The sequence below is a fragment of the Bactrocera tryoni genome, chromosome 4 (assembly GCF_016617805.1).
Source record: "Bactrocera tryoni isolate S06 chromosome 4, CSIRO_BtryS06_freeze2, whole genome shotgun sequence".
NCBI lineage: Eukaryota > Metazoa > Arthropoda > Insecta > Diptera > Tephritidae > Bactrocera > Bactrocera tryoni.
The window spans coordinates 44,893,207-44,914,772 of record NC_052502.1 but is presented as its reverse complement, the minus strand read 5'-3'; the positions used below and the strand labels follow the sequence as shown (position 1 = coordinate 44,914,772).

Sequence of the window (21,566 nt, the reverse complement as noted above, 5' to 3'; positions counted from 1 at the left end):
TAATTTACCTATATTGTTTTCCCCACAAAACTAGCGTTAATAATATTCTTCCTGTGTTTTCAGTCCTCTTTAAATAATTCTACGCATTTTGTACATGCGTTTTATATTGATAAGCTTAATTTTAAAAGTATATTGTTACTATTTATATATAAATAACATTTATTTTTTAGATGAATTTTCGATATATATTTAATTTGTTTTTAGTTTTTATTTTATGTTATTTAATGTTAACAACGAATGTGCTTAATCCCTTCCGGTGTTGTAAGTTTCGTCATTGTTTATTTTTGATTTACTTTTGCCTGTTTATTTAACTCCATGAAGTTACATACATATATATACCTACAATAATATATAGTTAAACTTGTTCCCCCTATTTACTTAGCTGTTCCTTCTTAATATTGACTAGTATATATAATTCGTTAATATATCATGCGGCAACTACTTCGCAATCTCAGTGTTTTCATTGTTACTCGGCGAAACAGAAATAATCGATCATCGTAATGGAAAAGGCCCACGACAGCATTTATATCATACATATGTATGCCAATACACATACATCGACATACCTATATGTAACGCACAGGCAGTGGTTGGCAATGAATTGCAAAAAAGATATATAAAAATAATATTCATTTGAAAATTTTACTTCTAATTTTTTGTTTTTGTTTTCACGCCTTGAAGTTCTCTTTGACCTTTTACCGCCAACGACTGCACATGCGTGCCATATACGCGCATTCTACATACATACATATGTACACATGCTCTCGTTTCTTATGCAATACATGCGTGAAATTGCCTGAGTCATGACCAACACAAACTCTCAGTGGCAAACGACAACAAATTTTTAATTTTCGGTGTGCAAAAAAAGTATAAAATACATACGCACCCTACACAGATATATACATTTTTCATATTTATTTTTACAGTGTTTATGTTAGTTTTTGGTCGATTTGTGGAAATCGTGTTAAAATACATATGACAATTACCGAAACTTTTCTGTTTTCGGCAGCATAATTGTCCGTTGGCGCTTATATTCACCAGATTGAAGCGTCCAAATCACCGGAATGGATTAACATCTAATCAGTTGTAATTATAGCGAGAGCGATGAAGTTCTCCTGCAATACATAAATATGTTGTAGACTTACGTATATACAAACATACATACATGCCCATACTTATTAGCCACGTTTAATGTGTCTTCGAATTGTGAATGCAATCCCGTATTCTCTAGCGAAAATTGCAGTAAACGGATTTTTTCTAGAGAGCCCATGCATCAAATGCATAAGATGTCTTTTTTTAAATATTATTAAATAAAAAAGTGAATTGTTAATATAATTTGATTATTTTTAAATTATAATAAATTTTTTAAATAATCTGAATTTGTTTCATTTCACCGTCACACACACCATGCATACTTTTCACATTTTAATTTTCCTAAAAATTTGAGAAAATATGGAAAAATTAATTTTGATCATAAAACAATTTAAATATAAAGTATCAATAATTAATAAAAAATTGAGTTTGTTCAAGTTAAAAGAAGTCTAGAATTATAAAAACTATAATATATAATAAAAATAAATAATGAAAACAAATTCGCGCGTTATGAAAATAAAAAGTATAAGTTTCATAAAAACAATTACAACAAAATTTAAAGTTTAATCAAGTAACATTAAAGCTCGATTTTAAATTTTTTATTTTCTAATAATGTGAGTTTTGTACCTTAAAAGAAAAAATATATAAAAATTTTTTTTTGCAAAATTAAAGTACTGCGATTTTAACAAAATACAAAATATTAAATTATATTTATAAACATTCAAATAAATGACAAAATGTGAAAAATTAAGAAAAATAACATGAAATCTTATCTTATTATTTTACAATCATGGGAAAATTAATATTTACTTTTTTTTAAATTTTAATAATTACTAATCAATTTCAAGTAATTAAAAAAAATAAAAAAACAACGAACAGAATAAAAAATAAGAATTATGATACATATACAATAAATTATAAAAATTTATTTAATTTAAATTAATGGAAATTTCTGATTATTAATGGATTATTAATGAATAATAAATTACAATACATTACAATAAATAAAAAAAATATATTAAATTTGAATTAATTTTATGTTAAAATAAAATTAAATAATTTCTGATTATTAATTGATTATTAGTGAATAATAATTATCAATATAGTAGTTATAACGAAAATGTAATTATAATGAAATAATTCTTCAAATTAAAAAAAAACTTTGAATTCAAAAAAAATACATTAATCAAATATTACGCAATACAAAAAATAAAAAATATTCAATTCTAAAAAAGTTTTTACACTACACCAAAAAATAATTTATTTTATACAATGAAACAATTTATTTATTTATTTTATTTTTTAATTGTATGATGATTCTGGTAATTTTCTTCTTTTAAATTAATACCAAATATTTAAAAGGTTAAAAATAATTTAAGTTTAAATGAAAAATAAAAATCATTTAATTCCAAATTTTATTAAAATATTTTTTTAACGAAATCTAAAAAATAAATAATAATTGAAATACATATATAAACAACAAACTATTTTTAATATTTGATAGATTAAAATTTTTAATAAACTCCTTAATAGTTAAATAAAAAATTTAATGCGACTGAATGATAATTTCAAGGTATTTGCCAAATAATAAAAAAAATTAATAAAAAAAATAATAAATAAGTAAACATTATAAATTTAAAAATAAGCATAAACATGAAAATATATATATTGAAAATAAATGAGAATAGCATTAAATTAATTAAAAATTAAAATAAAACATAATAAATAAATAAAAAAGATATAGTAAAAAACGTAAAAAGTTTTGTTTCAAATAAATTTAAAAAAAATAATTGTTTAAAAATCGTTTGCCTAGTAATATAAAATTTCTAAAATATAAATAAAAATTATAAATTGAAAAATCAGCATAAATCTATTGAAAACAAATAAAATATACATATTTAAAAACCTGAAAAATTGTTCCTTGAAATCAATCTAAAAACTAGAAAAATAAATTGTATAAAAAACTATTTGCTTAATAATAAAACAAAAATAAAAATTATTCAACGTATCATATAAATAAAAATTATAAAGTAAAAAATTGGCATAAAACTGACAACCAAAACCAAAAAATTTACCGAAAATAACTCAAAATCGAATAAAAAAGATTGAAAGTATAAAAAAATTTAACGTAAACCAGTGTTCTTTCAAATAAATTGACAAGCTATAAGTAATTTGTATAGAAAAAACTATATAAGAAATAAAAAATATATATTTAAATTTAAAGGATAAAATTAAGATTCCAAAAAAATCATGCACGACGATTTCAGGTAAGCACACATCCTGAAAAGTCTCTCTAAACTCTAGCTTCAACCGCAAATTGAAGCGCATATTTATATTTATGGATACTACATATTGTCCTTGTCTGCCTGTGTTGCCTGCATGAGAGTGTGTTGGCATGAATATTCGTTTGTATCTAACTCAGCGCAATTTCATTAGTATGGTTCAGCGTGTATTCAATGCGTAACTAACAGCATACATACATACATATGTACAAAAAGCAAAGTAAATAATATTTCATCAATAAAGAACAAAACAGTCATTTCAATTTCATAAAATTAACAACAACAACAATTGTGCCACTAAAGAACTGGAACGAAACGTACTATGTGCTAAAAATAACCCAAAAAGACTGTGTTCTAACAAATAACACCAAATATATCCAATACACCAAATACAATATATACAAATGTGCTTATGTTTAAATAATTCATTTCATTGGAAATAAGTGAAGTTCAAGTGCTTCATTTAAACTCAACTCATAAGCTCGCTACATATCTACAAACATATATAGATTTATATTTATAAACACACATTAAAATACAACTTTATTTCTATAAACGAAAAACCGGTGTGCTTTACATACGCACATTCATATATACATACATACATACATACATACATAAATAGATGCCTGTGTGAATCGCACTTTTTGCTTTGAATTATTTTAAAATCTTTTGCATTTGCATCATTCATTTATTGCTTTAAGAACAAACCATCTGCAATCATGATTTGACAAACGCTTGTACCATATATAGATTGTGATGATCGTTAGTTCCAGAACTTCTGTACATTTATCCAGGTATGTTGGACAGCTATAGTCGCAGTTCGGTGGGTTTAAGCGGTGGCAGCAGCGGCATCCTAAACAATAACTCCAATGCGCTGTGTGATGATTCGTCGGGTAGTGAGGACGCCAGTGAGGCTCCTGCACATGCGCCGGTACAATTTTTATTGGGTGGTGCGCCCACAACCTCGTTGAAGAGCGCCACCGCAACAGCAGGCGCCGTAACAGGTGTCGTTTCACGGGCTGGTGCTGCTGTCAATCACTCGTCATTGGATGTGAATGCCACGAATCATATTGGCAGTTTGGGCAACTCAACGAACGCTATTGGAACGTCCGGTGGGGCGAGTGTAAACGCCCAAAATGCAACACCACCACCCCTACCGCCGCACAATAATGCTTACAATTCGAGTTACTTTTTGAATGATAGGTAAATTTCTTTGCGTTTTATCGCCGATCTAGTATCTAGTCTAGTGTTTTACTAACAAACATGCGTGTATGTTGACATATTTATGTAAGAAATCGATAATTAAAGGTAATACGGGTAAAAAATTTAAGAAAAAATAAAGAATAAAGATGAGGTCTATCTCGGTATAAGCACACACTAAGACTTTGAAGCCATTCCCATGACAGTCGGGACTTAGTAACCTGTTAACTGCTACGAAAAGGAAAACAATCTCAATATCGTAACCGAAAAAAGACATTTTCCATATTTATCTTCAATATTTAATGCTATGGAAACAGACCCAGAAGTGCTGTAATATTGATGATACAAACCAGCTGTCAAAATATATATATTTCTTAAATTTAGTATCGTGTCAATGTTTGATATTGTGGAAATTTATGTGCAAAGCTTTCGTTGCGGAAAATTAAATTTTTTGTCGTGTTTTGGTTTCTCATGTCAATATCAATCGTCTAAGCAAAAATAGTCACAGCCAAGCGCGGCAGCAAGCCAAAACTATTAATCAAGGAAAACCCTTTTCACTTTGGTAATTTGATTTCACTCCGTTAGATTATATTTGTCAAGTCAATGTACTGTGCGGATAAACGTGCTGTAAAATAAATCCAATTTTTTACCGATCCTCGTAACACTCAAAAATAGAACTCTAAATGCCCAAAGTTTTCAAAATAATAAAATCGAAATATTTGCCATTTCATCTTTTTTTTGTGTTTTATTTGCAAAAAAAGCACCTCCTCTGAGAGCACCATTTATTTGAAAAGCTTTTTTTGTAAACTATTTTGGCCTCCAAAGTGGTCGAATTTGACCTTTGAGGCTTTTATGCAAATTGTTATGAGAACTGGGTATCCAAAAAGAAAATTCAATTATTCCATAAAGAAAAGTGGTACAATAAGATTAGAATTCCCCAATTTGCAATTATTTGTGTGTGTCCATAATAGTCTGGAAATCTAACTTCTTGGCTAATTCTGCCTCTAGTCATAGTATAGTTAGTTCGAAACTCCTACCCTGTGACGAGCATGATCGATGAAAAATTTTGATCCTTACTAAAGCACTAAACGAACGTTCACCACTTGAAAGAGAAACGGATAAAGTTCAAAATATACTCAAAGTGTTGCAAAAATTTGGGAAAATTCTTTCTAATTTTCGAGCATAGAAGGCATTCAATAAGTTGTATGGAGTAAGACGGGTTTCAAAATTTGCATCACAAACGTGCCTGAAGTGAATAGTTTCGTTAGACAACTTATCAGATAGTTGAGTTCATTTTCTTTAATATCATGGAACTGCCATAGAAATAAGAACAACTCCTTTATGACGCTCACTGCCGGTAATCTTCACTTTATTCCACAGATAACGTCAAGTAAGACGTAGAAAGAGTTTGTTTAGAATAAAATTTTTTTCTTTACAGCAATTTTCATCCACTTCTTCATGTATGTAGGTAGGAAAAAGATCAAGAAGTAGACGAAAAATCGCGCGATCTTGTATCGATTTTTGTTTAGAAAATTTCCAGCTGCTTATGCGGCATACGCGCTCTTCTTTTACTGGGTTTACGAATATTTTTCAGAAAGCTATGCATACTTGTTTGTAAATTGAATATTTCAACTCACCACACATCCTTCATTATCGAAGCACCGAGCACAACACGCTTGGCACATGAAAAACTGCAAACGAAGCCGTAAATTTTAAGGTTGGACACGTCAATGTCACTATTATTATTATTTTCCCGATTGACGCGCATGCTATTCGCCGAGTGTTCTCTAACATCGGATGACATTCGATAATGTGAACGAGGGTGGGGCCTTAACGCTAAGGAAACGCGTAATGAGGCTCGGTTGGCGACTGTTATACCGATTCTTATTACATTACTTTGCCATTTAGTGTTACGTTAAACAAATTATCGAATTATAGGTGATCAGAAGAACTGTAATTTTTAACTAATTAACTTAATTACTTAAAAAATACGGTCCTCTTCGTGAATTCCAGGCCCGAGGGTATCATCCCGACCTAACCCCTCTCGTTAGGACTGCATACTACAACCGCTATGAACAAAATTGTTATATTAATTTTTCTGTGAAGTAATTAGAATGAAAATGTTTATGAAAATATCGGGTAAATTGGACCGTATAACTTAGCCAGTATTTCATGTTACGCTCTTTAAATACGATTTTGGAAATAGAGTAGTCAAACACAAAAGACTTATCGACTCGATGAATGTATGTATGTATATTGCATAGTCAGTAACCTCTATATACTGACTCCGTCTTTGTAGTTACTAGTTAAAAATTATATTTCTATACTTTATGGTTTTCATATACTTTGTTAATATATCATTTGTTATTTTTATTTTTTCAACATTCATATTGATTTATAAATATTTTATTTATTTTTAATTTTTGTTTAACTTTAATTTTTTTAGCTTGTGCTTGCTTATGATATGCTGTATAAAACATCGCTAAACTTTTATTTTACAGACATTTTATCGATTTGTCACTATGATCGCTTATTTATATAATAATAACTGTTAATTTTGTCTATTTTGTAAATTTGTTAACTTTGACGTATGAAGAAAATTTCATAAAAATCATCATCACAACAAATATGCAAACTGCACTACACTCATGTCTATATTGATCCGGACTGGTCACGCACCGAACGAATCTATAAATAATTTCTGCTAGATTGACAAAACAATTTTTATGTTCGTGTGATGTTTGATCTTCACATGTCAATTAGTGTGTGTTTGGCTGCTGGTTTTTATTTTACCAGTCCGGGTCAAATTTGATCCTGACTGTATTTCTCCATTATTATATCATTTTCATTTAGTATGAATTATATGATATTTTACACCTATATATCTGTATGTATATGTCTTCATCTCAGTCTTACTGGTGTTGATGACAGTCGTCATAGTCCGTCTTCATCAGAAATCTCCATTACGGTACCGCCGCGTTTGAAGAAGCACAATTCGTCTAACTTAGTGGTGACACCACCAACAGCGGTAGCAACAACAATTACACCACCAACACCAATACCGCCACCACCGCCGCCACCGCCATTGCCACCACATCTTGCAGCGGTCGGCACAGTGAACCGTGCACCACTTCCACCACCTCGCAAGTCTGCACAGAGGTTTGTTGCGTTCGCTTCTTTGTTGACCAAGTCCAATGGAAAAGAGCCAAATTTCAAACCAATTCACCAACTAAATGCGCTTTTAAGTGCTGCTAACAACCCGAAGCCAATGTGCCCTGCCAAATGCACTTCCTCTTTAGAATATAATCAGCACATGAAAGTTACTCTCTTGCGCTTTCCTATTTAACGCTTAATTATCTAACTAATTTCGTTGGCAATTATCAATGTGCAACACCTTCTGTCCTCTTAACAGTTTAATACGACTCGATTGAATTCATGCAGTTGCGCTCCTTTCTCCTGCTTCGCACAGTGTTCATACATACATATGTGTATATAAAGCAAGCAAATCCAAACCCTCAAATTACAAACTCACTATTTACCGTTTTCTTGTTAACCTTGATTCTTTTCTTTGGTTTTACAATTTCAGAATACAAAAAACAAAATCTTCTACATGAACTTCGGTGTTCTTGTAGTTCTAATTCTTCACTGAGAATCCCCCAAAAAATATTGATTTATGTTTAAATTCCATTCTAGAAATGTTAATAACAATTTTGTGAATTGTAACGACTTTTTTATCAATAATGTAAAGATCTAAACATTTCAGTTATGTCATTTGAACACCCGTTACTGGCATCCAGACACTTCTGCATACATATTTACACATTCGTACATCAATCAACATGTTTTCGAATTAAGTTAATTCTAGGCAATGAATACCAGGATATTAATATATTATTAAGACAGTATGACTTAAAGGCGCAAAAATTGGCAAATCGAGAATTTTAATTACTTTATTTAAACTTACTGTAATTATGAAAGTAGATACTTTGTATGAGTAATTCTAGTGAATAGTACTATAAGCCTAGGTGTTATGTAGGCGCTTTACCAAGCTTTGCTAAATTATCTACCAAGATCTATGGAAAAATAACGAAAAATTTCGGTTAGAATTACTTTTCCACGGCAACCAATTTGTTATATTTTTGCATAAAATTCAGCAGGTTTTGAAAGCTGTTTAGAGTATCCTCATATGCAATATAACATTGAGATTGGCCATAAGTAAAGAGGAGAACGACTATTACTAATTTAGAGTTAGATAGATAGATAGATAGATAGATAGAGGTAGTATTGGTCGATTGCAGTACCAATTTCCTCGAGTGAGAGCTAATACCGCAAAAAATTAGATATGGGTTCATTGTAGTTTAGTACCAGAGCCCTTAGGGGTAGGATATTACCCATATGAATTGGCTTGTTTGCAAGTACCATGCAGTAGAGTTATTCATAAAAAAGTTCTTATAATTGACAATTTTTCAGTAACCCAACAGAAAGCGCCTTTAAATTAAATAGTTAAGCTAGATTATGTAATTACAAGTAGTAAGCATTATCGCAAAGCTTTAAAAAAAATCAATTGGCGAAAAATTCACAACCTTCAGAACTAAAGTTATTAATTAATGTTTCCACATTGTTTAAGTAGTACATGGCAATAGTAAGTGTTTTTAGAAGTATCGCCTACAACCAATCAATTCATAGAATAATTTTCCAAAGTGAAAGACCGTAAGTTAATTTCTGATCAAATATCCATGCATTAACTTCGAAACATGCATGCATTAACCTAGAAACTGAAGCTGAACGTTTAGCTTCACTGAACAACTGCAATAGTCCAGAAAAATATGAAGGATCCTCTGTAAGGATTGCTAGCCCAAAATTTTTCATAACATATATTATATTACAAGATTTAGCGTAAAGAAAAAATAAAAAAATCGATACTGACTCACCTTATAAATGACTAAATGTTGCCCGTTTGGAAGCACAATAGAGTTTTTGAGTGGAAGTAAATTGCTATGAGAAACCTACTACATTTAGATTGATCAACATTAACTTCAAAAATATCTATTATATTGGTCTTAAGGCTAAGTATTTACTTTATATTTAATATATATTATATGCGTAATATGTATGTAGTAATTTGTTAACTTTAAGGTTGTTTTTCGTATTTTTGAATTTATAACGATTAGTTAAAAATTATGTTTTAAACCATTTTATAAATTATTTTGTAGATTAAAGTTATTAAATTTCAAAGTCATTTCCCATTTCTGTATTTTCAAGGACATTTAATGCATACTGAAAAACATATTTTAAATTAACATATTTTTTTAATGAAGAAATACACCAATTAAAATTATCTAAAGGAAATCTTATCAAACCTTTTCAAAAAATATCGATCCCTTAAAAATAATAATTTTCATAAAAATTACTATTTAAATAATAAAAATACGGTTATTTTGTGAGAAATTTGAATGGTAACAAATAATGGGGAAATATTTAATATATTTGTATGTATATATATTAAGTCTAGATTTTAATTAAATTTTTTTTTATTTTTTATTGTTAACTATTCTACTAGTACTAGTACACATAATATTTTAATTTTTTAGTTAATAAACTTTATATATTATTATTATTATTATATTATTTATGATAAATATGTATATTAAGAAACTTTATTAACCGATGTTTTTTCGCCATTATATCGAATGTACATATATTTGAGAGTATTCTCCGAAACTTTGATTTTTATTTGATTTTTTAATCCGACGAATAGTTTCGGAGATAAAAGTATATTGGGAGTTTTTTATGTTAGTGTAAACCCAAAAGTTTAAGTGCGTTTTTCTCGAAATGCTGTTTTCGGAGTTGGGAAGGAAACTTTCTACGAAATGTTTATTCGGGAAATCTTCACACGGCTTTCGTAGATATATAGTACAATTATGTGAAAATAATAAGGACAGGGATGCATAAAAACAAAATAGCAATACAACTGTAGTAAGCCATGAAAATTTCCCCCAGTCTCGGATTTTTTGTATCACTCATTATTTATAAACACAAATTCCGTTAGGCAATTGCAAAGTATTTACGCAATGCAGCCTATAACCCCAAGTATATGATAAAGACCGTTAAACAAGGCGGAAATATTATAGTTTAGGGAATACAGTCAAAGCCTCGTTTAGAGGAAAGTGTCCAATTAGTGATGAAGAGCTTTGGCAACTTAATCAAAATTCAAGAAATGCAATTCCCATTTCCGTCTGCCAAAACCTAGCCAAAGCGGTTGCGGTTTAAACAACCATGGATTTTCAAGAAAATATTAAACTAATTAGAAATTTATATTATGTCAGCTGAATGAAAACTAGTTACTTTTTTATTTAAAATTGTATTTTTTATAGTACGCCACGAAGTGTCCTTATTTTTATACCCTGAACAGGGTACGAGTATATTAAGTTTGTTACGAAGTTTGTAACATCCAGAAGGAAGCGTCGGAGACCCTATAAAGTATATATATATATGATCAGTATGTCGAGCTGAGTCCATTTAGCCATGTCCGTCTGTCTATCTGTCGGTCTGTCTGTCTGTATATATACGAACTAGTCCCTCAGTTTTTAAGATATCGTTTTGAAATTTTGCGAACGTCATTTTCTCTCTAAGAAGCTGCTCATTTGTCGGAACTGCCGATATCGGACCACTATAACATATAGCTGCCATACAAACTGAACGATCGGAATCAAGTTCTTGTATGGAAAACTTTCGCATTTGACGTGGTATCTTCACGAAATTTGGCATGGATTACGGCTCAAGGTAATAATAAAATCTCCGAAAAAATTGTTCAGAGCGAGTTACTATAGCGTATAGCTTCCATACAAACTGGACACATAGTTACTAAATGAATTGCACCTTTGAAGGGTATATTAGCTTCGGTGCAGCCGAAGTTAACGTTTTTTCTTGTCTTTTACATGTTTATATCGCAAATTTTAAAACAAAAGCAAATAAAATACAAAACTTTTCAAAATATTGATAGAACTGAAAGAAAAACAAATTTTTAATTTGTTCTCAATTAATTTGATTAGTTAATTGCCGTTGATTTCTCCACATTTCTGGATGTATGTACATTAGCTTCCACTGTCCTTATTATTTTTAACATAATGGTATATGTTAGGTAATGATCCAAGGAACTAAATTTTTCATAATAATATCGATTATTTAAACTATTGTGAAGTGTAAGTGTTTTCGCCAGACACCTTTTTTCGGAGGTCCTCCTGGAAATCGGAGTCCAAATTTTTCAAAGTGAATCACTGATTATTCAACTACTTAGATACAGCAAATGTACTTATTTATTATTTTTTTTATTAAATAGAATATCGCTTTAAAACAAGTCACAAAAAAACGCGTTTTTCTGGCGTCCAATTTTGATATAACCCCTGAAAGTCCCGCCCAAGTCACCTGTAGCTAAAGTACTACGTTACTTTTTTTTATTAATTAATTATAGATATAAAATCTTAACAAGTATTAATAATAAAAAAAAATATTAGTGTAATAATAGTATTAATATATTATATTTAAGATCAATAGAAAGGCTTGCAATGCAAAAAAAAAAATTCTTAGTTGCTTTAAAAGAATTATTCAGTTTAAATGTAACAATTTATATCTTTTGAACACCCAAGTTTTTTATCAAATATTTAGAACTATTATTAAGATCGTTAAATGCTAAAAAGTAGACTTCAGTTAAGCTTGTAGCTCATTAAGGCATTCACTCAATCAAGCCACATTAAATGCTTACATACAAATCTACATATATTTAACATGTATTAGACAAGTATATGGTATTCTTCTTGGTATTTCTGTGTGTCTTCGCCATTGCGTGTCACTAACCACCGCCTCATTCACTTACTCACTCACAGCCCTCAACAAGGCTTAGAGTATTAGACTCATCAAAAAATAATTCATTCGATTTGTATTTCTCCTTCTCATTCGCCACACAGCCAACTTTTGCGATCCCAAAGCACGGATCTGGTACCAATGGAAATCTACACGTTCCTTAATAGACAGCAACAACAGCATAGCACGAAACCCAACATTAATGGCAACAACAGCAGCAACCACAACAGCCTATCCACGGGACAACAATTCATTGGCAGCGGAAGTGGAATTGTTGGAAAACTTAGCGGAACCAACAAGAAGATGGTCAAGCAGCACAGCACAACTAGCCAACAGTCCACATCGTCCACATCATCGTCCGTCCATTCAACACCATCCGCACCCGGTGCACTCGGCGCAGACGCACACAGCGGCAGTGGCAAAGGACAATCCCCCGGACGTTGGTCATCCCATGAGCGCATCCTGCCAATCCATCAACAACAGCAACAGCAGCAGCACGAACCTCAAATGCTTATTTGGCAGTCAATGCAGTCTGTGCAGCACAAGCAGCCAACCGCCGCTCACGGACAACAACAGCAGCAGCAACAACAGCAACAGCAATCAGCGCAGCACGCTGGAGATAAAGAGTCGTTCATGCAGCCCCATTACACAGCAATTGCTGGAAAGCCGCCCACTGTCGGCGCAATACCCGCACAATACCAGCAATTACCCACCTCGCTTAGCCTGCAATCGCTGTGCGGGGGGCAGACACCACAGCATGGGAGCGACAATATCAGCCTCGGCACCACCGTCGGCGCCGCCACCACCACCACCACCACATCTGCGCCAGCTGCTGCGTCGGCACACAGTGATACCCAAATGGAGGACCAACTGTTGCTCAGCGCCGACAGCGCCAGTCTCGACGGCGGCGCCACCATTAAGAAGCGAAAACGACGTTTGCGCTTCCCCTTCGGCGGCGGACACCGCAAATCCGCCAGCAACGCAAGCGCCAGCAGCGGCAGCACAGCCAGCGTCAGCGTCAACTCCAACAAACATACATAGCTCGCATAGCGTTGGCTGTCTGACAACCTCCTACAGCGGCGCCGCCACCGTAATAATGGAGGATGCGTTGACGATGCAGAAGGAACAACAACAACTACAGCAGCAGCTAGGCAACGATGACGACCGCATGCACGATGTTATGGACAACGATGATATTTTCAAAGAAAATTTATATAAACGTAATAGTAGCCACAGAAACGCCGATGCGCATGCCGACTCAGAGGCGGAGGCATACTCTCAGGTTACTTTGAATTTTGCTAAACGCGCCGCACACGCCGCTGCGACTGCGCGTCAATTGAACGAGCACGACAATAATAATTTTAGTGATACCCAACGCGACTTGAGCAGCACGCCGACCAGTGGCTTCACGATAGCGGCCACCTAATACGGTGGTCGAACGAAATACTTATATTTTTTAACACAAATGTTACACGTCTTCCATGTACGACGACTGGAACCGACAACAATGCGAATGAAATGTGCGTGCGAGTACTTAATTTTACATAGTTCTGCATACGAACATATACTAATTGGAGAAGGTCACATAAATACATTGCATGCAAACACACTCACACACACACACAGACATAGAACATAGTAACCCTGATCTCCGAAAGCATGAGTAACTCCTAGAAATGTGCTCCAATATCATGCTATGGCACACATCAATTCAGTGCTTCCTCGCATTGCGTATAATTAAAAAATCTAAAGCAGTTTAACCGAAAGCTACTTTGCAAAACGATAATTTGCGTTACGCCTGCGCAAAACGCCAAGTGAAAATAAAATAAATTTTTTGTACAAAAAAAATTTTTATAATTTTTGTGAGCCATGCAGACCAAGTTAGTACTTCAGCGTCCATATAATGACATAGACATAACGGTAAAAAATAAATAAAATTTGTTTTATGAGAATTCAAATTGTAATTTTTAACTTGTTCCAAAATATTGACGTGAAGTGCTATTTGATACGCAGCTCTCTGGCAGCCATACATTAACGGCCTTATTTCTGAAAAATGAAAAATCAATTAAATTTACTTTATAAATAAAAAATTGCGAAAGTTTCATTTACAAAGCCAATGATTTGAGTGCTTCCCTAAGCAAATGCGAAGACAACACTAGTAGCCAAATAAAATTGCAAAAGGTTTTTATTGCAAATACTGTTATGACAATTATTGTATTGCAAATAATAAGGAAATTAGTTCAATATTTGTAATGTGTATTGTAAAAGTCAACTTGAGATATTTTGTTTTGGTTCCATCCATACTTGACCTTAAAACTTAACGGTAATTGCAATCTTCCTCGAATTTGTGACACGAGAGACGACACACACTCGTATTTCATAGAAATTGTTCCAATAGTGCCTCAACGAAATCACGATATTTACAAAGTAATTAGTAAATAAGTTGTGAGTTTTTATTTGTAAATAAGTAATTCGTAAAATTTTTATTTCTTTTTAATTTGTAATGCGAAAATAAGCAAAAACAACACACAGATACTTACAATTTTTATAAAATTTTTTATAAGAAATAATGGCTTGTAACTTTTAGTGAAAAAAACGCGCAATTGCAAAGAAATTAAAAATTAAGATGCCACTCTTTAGAAAAATTAACGCCGACACAAATTTCAATTTTTTTGTAATTTTTTAAACTACTTAATTTGACAAAAGTTTTGGACATAAACTCTGTGTTGTTTTGTGAATTATTTGCGCACAACTGTTCGCCTAAAAGCACAGTTAGACCGTTACAGAACTGAAAAACTCGCCATGAGAAGCAAAAAAGACAACTAGAACAAAATTGAACTTTTTAAAATTTCATACTCGACTCTGTGTAATGTTTTTGGTCCATTAAATTTGTATCGAAATCTTTTTTATTTAATATAAACACTTATAATTTGCACCGTAAATCATTGGACTGATATTTCCTTGGCTATGACACCTATTAAATGCTATGATAATATTGTATTACTTCTACAAGTGCATAAATGATTTTTATGTATGTTTATATTATACCTAACTTGTTGCTGTGCATGAATGTACAGACAAACGTTACGTCGAATATTTACTTAATTTGGTATTAATTGCAGACATTACCTAAATAAATAATATCTAATATTAGTGTATTATGTATCTACCTAAATGATAGCAATATTTATAGCATAATAGCGTTATACTATACAAACTTAATACATACATACAATTATCCATGCGGATAAAGATTTTAGCAATATTAGTAATAATTTGTAAAAGAAAATTTTGCTAAATACACATACACAAGGCCAAAATGTATGTGTGTGAGAAGAGAAACAAATTTATTCAACACACCAGACACGATAAGCACTATACCTAACAACAACAAGAATGAAAACTTAAAACAAAAATAATAATGTATTAAACTAAATATAATTATAATATAGAGCAAAATTTGCCACAATTAAGCAACAGCGATAGACGCAAGAAACTTTTTCAGCCAAATTGCTGAGAAAATTATATCATTATATACCTTTTAATAAAAATAACCTAAAAACAGTAAATCTTTTATTTTTCTATCAATTTTGCGGGCGGTTTCTTGCGGTTAGAAAACAGGAACTCTAGGAGCCAAGTGAGCTCACATACTATACATATGTACGTACTCAAACTGGTGAGCAAAATCGTTCGGATTTCACATTTTCTGCACTCTAAGTGCTTTAACATTTCAACATTTGGCTGAATTGTTACCAAATTTGAAGTGTTGACTTTTTAAGAAAATACACAGAAATTTCAAATTTAATGGGGAGTGTTTATTATCATTTCTTGGCATTTATTTTTGAAGATTATCTCTTTCAAATGTTGGCCCATCGTTGAGAGCATTTTTCGATAACTCGTTCGATCATTTCGACTGGTAACTGGTGAATGAGACGCGTGATGTTTTGCTTCAAGCCCTGAAACGAAGAGGGATTGTCCGCATAGACTTTAGACTTTAAATATACCCAGAGGAAAAACTATAACGGTGTGATAGCACACGATCTTGGTGTCCTATCGACCGCCCCAAATTATTTTAAAATATCAGTAAATCCATTGATTGATGCAATATGTGGGAAATCTCCCTGAGATCACCAGTTCAATTTCAGGCCTCAAACAGTCGGTTATCATGGTGCGACAATGGTCGCCATTGACGCTTACGTTCTCACCGGCATCTTTTTTTTAGAAATATAGACCGCTGGTTCTACCGTCTCACAAACCGTACCAAACCATTGTTTTTCTAGATGAATTGACAGCTCTGAATTTTCGTCAGATTACTCTTCGCACCAATTGCGACAATTTTGCTTGTTTACATACACGTTGAGCCGGAACTGCTTTCATCCGATCATATCCTGAAGCTAATGAATGCACCTTGTCAGTTTTTCGCAGCCCTTTTTTTTACTATTCCATCGTCATTGATTAAGGCAGGAAAAGTGTTTCCTCCATAACATCAGTATGGTCTGAACATCAGCCACTAGATCACCTCTTTAAGTCCTATAAGAGTATGCTCCGGTTTTGAAAATTTTGACGAATTATCATTACGAAATTCGGTATGAATAAGAGAATAAGACAAAGTTACAATCTCCGAAGAAGCATTTCATAGCGGACCACCAAAGTATAAAGCTGCCACACAAAATGACGGATCAAGATAAAAGTCTTGTATGGATTGTTTTTATTTTTGAAGCATTTTCTAGCCTCGGTGCAACCGAATAAAACGCGTTTTATTGTTTTTAATAGATTTTCCTTCGAAAAACATACGCTATTAAGCGAAAATCTTCATCCAAAGTCCAAGTGAAGATTGTTTGTTTAACAAAAAGTGTTTCGGACAGTAAAATTTGCTATTCAGTTAAAGTTTCAAAGCCAACTGGGAGGCTAAAAGCAAAATATGCATTGTAAAGCAAGCTGCCATCGCCATGAATATAAAAGTTCCTCGAATAAATGGCTTTGCGGCCGCCATGAAACAGAAGATACCTGTTCTATGTAATAAAAATAAGGCGCGCCAACAGTTTTGTAAGAAACAGAACAACTGGTCTGTGAAAGATTGGAGAAAAGTTATCTGATCAGATAAAACGAAAATCAATCGTATGGCAGACAGTACTATGTACTACCGTAACCATAGTGAAGACTTTTAACATATCATAAAATCAGGATGTCATGAAACGCATTATTACCTAAAAAACGATCAATCGGCCAAATATCGTGGCAAAGGTGAGCCGAAGCAGGTCAAAAATTAAGATTATGTTGAAAATTTTCTCCGATTATGGAGGTCTGGTGCACTCCGAATTCCTTCCGACCAACTGAATTGTCAACGATGAATTATTTGAGTGTTATGACCGTTTTGAATTAATTGAAGACTATTCCGAAAGTTGACTTTAACAACTAGGAAAAAAACGGTGGCACAAATGTATTGAGGCAAAGGAGAATGACATAGACGAATTTGAAGAGTTTGTTAAGTAGTCTCACTATTTTTTGCTGATAATAATAATATTAATGTTAACAGCATAATACACGCAGGGTAAGCTAGAGCTATCGGCATAGATTCTTTTATATTAGGTTGTCAAATATCTCCCTTCCGGCTTTTTGTTCTTTATTTAATGCTTTATAAAAAGTGTTACAGTGATCGGATTTAGTTCAAATATGCGCAGTTTCGTTCGTTAATCTGTTTCCATCTAGGGCCTAGACGGCAACTTCAGAATACCCCCTCGTAGAAGCCCCCCTCCTTATTTGCGAAGAACTGGGGCAGCCACTTTTCACAAGCCTCTTTTGAGTTCAACTTTACACCAACAAGGGCGATCGCCATGGACAAGAACAGTTGGTAATCACTTGGCGCTATGTCCGGGCTATATGGTGGATGCGATAAAACCTCCCATCCGAGCTCCCGTAACTTCTTACGAGTCATCAACGAAGTGTGTGGGTTGGCGTTGTCCTGGTGGAACACTACACCCTTCCTGTAGGTCAATTCTGGACGCTTCTGGTCGATCGTCTGCGTCAAGCGGTCCAGTTGTTCGTAGTAGATGGTAGAACTGAGCGTCTGGCCATATGGGAGCAGCTCATAGTGGATGATTCCCTTCCAATCCCACCAAACACAGTAAAACCTTACTGGCTGTCAATCCCGGCTTGGCCACTGTTTGGGACGATTCACCGGCCTTCGGCCACGACCGTTTTGGCTTGATATTGTCGTAAGTGATCCATTTTTCGTCGCCAGTCACCATCCGCTTCAAAAATGGGTCGAGTTCGTTCCGTTTCAGCAGCATATCGCAGGCGTTGATTCGGTCCAGAAGGTTTTTTTGCGTCAAATCATGCGGCACCCAAACATCAAGCTTTTTTGTGTATCCAGCCTTCTGCAGATGGTTTAAAATGGTTTGGTGACTAACTCCCATCTTCTGGGCGATGTCACGAGATGCCACATGCCGGTCTAACTCGATGTTTTCAATGATTTGATCGGTATTCGTCGTCACAGGTCTTCCGCCGGGTGGCTTATCCATGGTATCGTTTTCACTCACTCTGAATCGTCGAAGACATTCCTCCGCAGTTCGAAGTGATAGAGTACACTCCCCCAAACCCCCATTAATCTCAAGGAACGTTTCTCTAGCGCATTTGCCGTTAACGAAGGAAAACTTTAAAATAGCGCGAATTTCGGCGTTAGTGAACTCCATGTCTACAACTGTTGGACGCAATATCCAAACTAATCATGCATAGCGTCGTTTTGTAGGTTATGCCAAGAATTTTCAAACGATGTATAGTATTGCCAGATACGAGCTCTGTAACGCTTTATACATAGCCGCGAAATTCAAAAAACAAAAAGGCGGAAGGGAGATATTTGGCAACTTAATATTATATATATTATTATTTTTAAATATTGAAATAACAATGAACAATGCCATAATAAAAAATTATTACAAAAAGTTAAGTTCTTAAAACCAAAACCAATAACAAAAAGCAAATGTTAACCAAAAATTAGAGAGCAACATATATACGAATGTATGTAGTCGTAGTAATATATATTAAGAATAAATAACCCTACAATATATATACCATACCTATTGTATGTAAGTACTTAGGCGTTCGTTATTCGTTTGAACCAGTAGCCGTTATGTATTGCATTAATTTCTAAATACAATTGCTCTACAATGCAGTCGTTTTGCCGGCAAAGTTAACAATAAAATACAACAAAAAGAGTACAGAATACCAAGCCATTAGTCACTGAAATCACAAGTACAACAGGCGAATAGGCAAACCAACAAACTGCGTGGTAACCAAACAGTCGGTCGGCCCACAAAGTAGTGGAACGGCTGATGTCTGCGAAAACAGTGAAAGCGCCTAAAAAGTGTGGCACACAAAGCGCGCGCCAATTGTTGCTGCTGTTGCCGCGGCCGCCGCTCCATGCCCGACTGACTGACTGTGTTGGCTGCCAATGTGGCTGCCGTGGCAGCGTTTACTTTTCCAACGCGTCGCATTTGCAAGCATGGAAAGGCAATAAGTAAACAGGTAAATACACCCAAAGACCCAGGCATATTAACACGTACTGTGTACTGCACTAACAACAACAAATATTCACGTATTTATATTTTGCTTTGTTTGTATGCACGTATGTATGTGGGTTGATTTACTAGGTGCGCTTGCCACAAGTTATTTAAATATGTTAAATAAATATATCTACGCTCATTGAGGCAGACTCAAGCATTCGTACATCTATATAAAATATGTGTATATAAATATGTATGTCTGCATGGAAGAGCTGGTATACTATGACAGCCCTGAGAACTGCGCTCCAGCACTACACTGTAGTAAACGTAAATTTCAAATGAGCTTGTCAAGCAAACATTCGCACTGAAAGAAATACATACATATAAATACAACACAAATACAAGTGGAGTTATTGCGCAGCTCGTAAACGCGAGCCCAGCGCCGTGGAAGATGGAAAGCGCGCCGCGCAAGTGAAACGTCCAAAAGCGTCTAGTTAAGAAAAAGGTATGAAAACAAAAGTTAAGAAATGTGGCCTACAGCGTTTATATATAGAAATGTACAAGGGCAGTTTGATATGACAGAGACTTGAAGACGATTTATAAATTTTCATCCGATTGCTTTCTCTAAAAAGTGGCTTGAAACAAAGTCTTGAAAGCAGTATTTGCATATGTACGTCTGAAAAGAAATGGACAAAGTAAAGCAAAAAAAATGGTATGCATATTTATAGTATATCTTACACGATAGAAGAGACTATAGGAACATGTTGGGAATACTAACTGGTCACTGTCGGGTGGCGACACACGAACGCAGGATGTGGCTGACAGATCGAGAAGGCTGTCTGACTGTATAGAGCAGGACACCAGGGAAACAATGAATCATCTCTTTTGCACTTGTCCCGCATTGGCTAGACTACCCTGTAAGCATCTCGGATCCCACGGTATGATGCACTGGAGGTGGTATCGATAATGAGGCTGGATAATCTGTTACAATTCGCTTCAAGCGTAGGTATCCTAAAGGATGACTACTCCTCATGGACCTAGTAACTGATCTCCAACTTAGGGAGATGAACTCGAGCGTTTATATCAATTATCAACGCCTAAAACAGTATCGGTAAGGACAGAGGAGAGAAACAAGAGTACTAAAATGTGGCAGGAGCGGTAGAATCATCCAAAGGGCGCTGGACCCATCGACCTATACTGAACATCCACTCGTGGATAGACAGACGACATGGAGACTTAGATTTCTATCTGACCCAAATACTTAGTGGACATGGATGCTTTAGAAGCTACCTTTTCAGATTCCACAATGACATTAGTCCGCACTGACCGACGTGTACAGAGTATATAGAACACTCTGAACATGTATTATTTCATTGCGCTCGATTTTCGAATACAAGGGAACAGCTAAAAACTACACTCGGTGGTAGTTTTACGGTCGATAACTTGACGACACTTATGTGTCAGTCGATTGATAAATGGAAAGCTGTCAGCGAAGCGTCAGCGTTCATAATGACCAAACTGAGATCTTTTCAACAGTCTAGGCGTCCGTCAGTCCGCGCAATAGAGGAGATTTAAATGTCTTGTCCCTCCCACGAAGTAATACCTAGCCGGTGGTTGCATGGGAGAG

The 21,566-nt window shown here is 34.0% G+C and overlaps 1 protein-coding gene across 6 annotated transcripts in view; it reads left to right on the top strand.

Moving 5' to 3' along the window:
* LOC120775624 (stromal interaction molecule homolog) overlaps nucleotides 1–16,006 on the top strand; it is a 33,202-nt gene extending 17,196 nt beyond the window's left edge. For 3 of the 6 annotated variants that reach the window (XM_040105873.1, XM_040105875.1, XM_040105874.1), the window contains exons 10-11: nucleotides 4,151–4,580; nucleotides 12,542–13,578. In XM_040105873.1, coding sequence (XP_039961807.1) covers nucleotides 4,151–4,580; nucleotides 12,542–13,478 — 1,367 coding nt within the window. In that variant the 3' untranslated portion in view covers nucleotides 13,479–13,578. Of the gene's footprint in view, nucleotides 1–4,150; nucleotides 4,581–7,487; nucleotides 7,737–12,541 lie in introns of all 6 variants that reach the window. The other 3 variants (XM_040105878.1, XM_040105876.1, XM_040105877.1) reach the window with 3 other exon arrangements.
* Nucleotides 16,007–21,566: the final 5,560 nt, after the last annotated feature.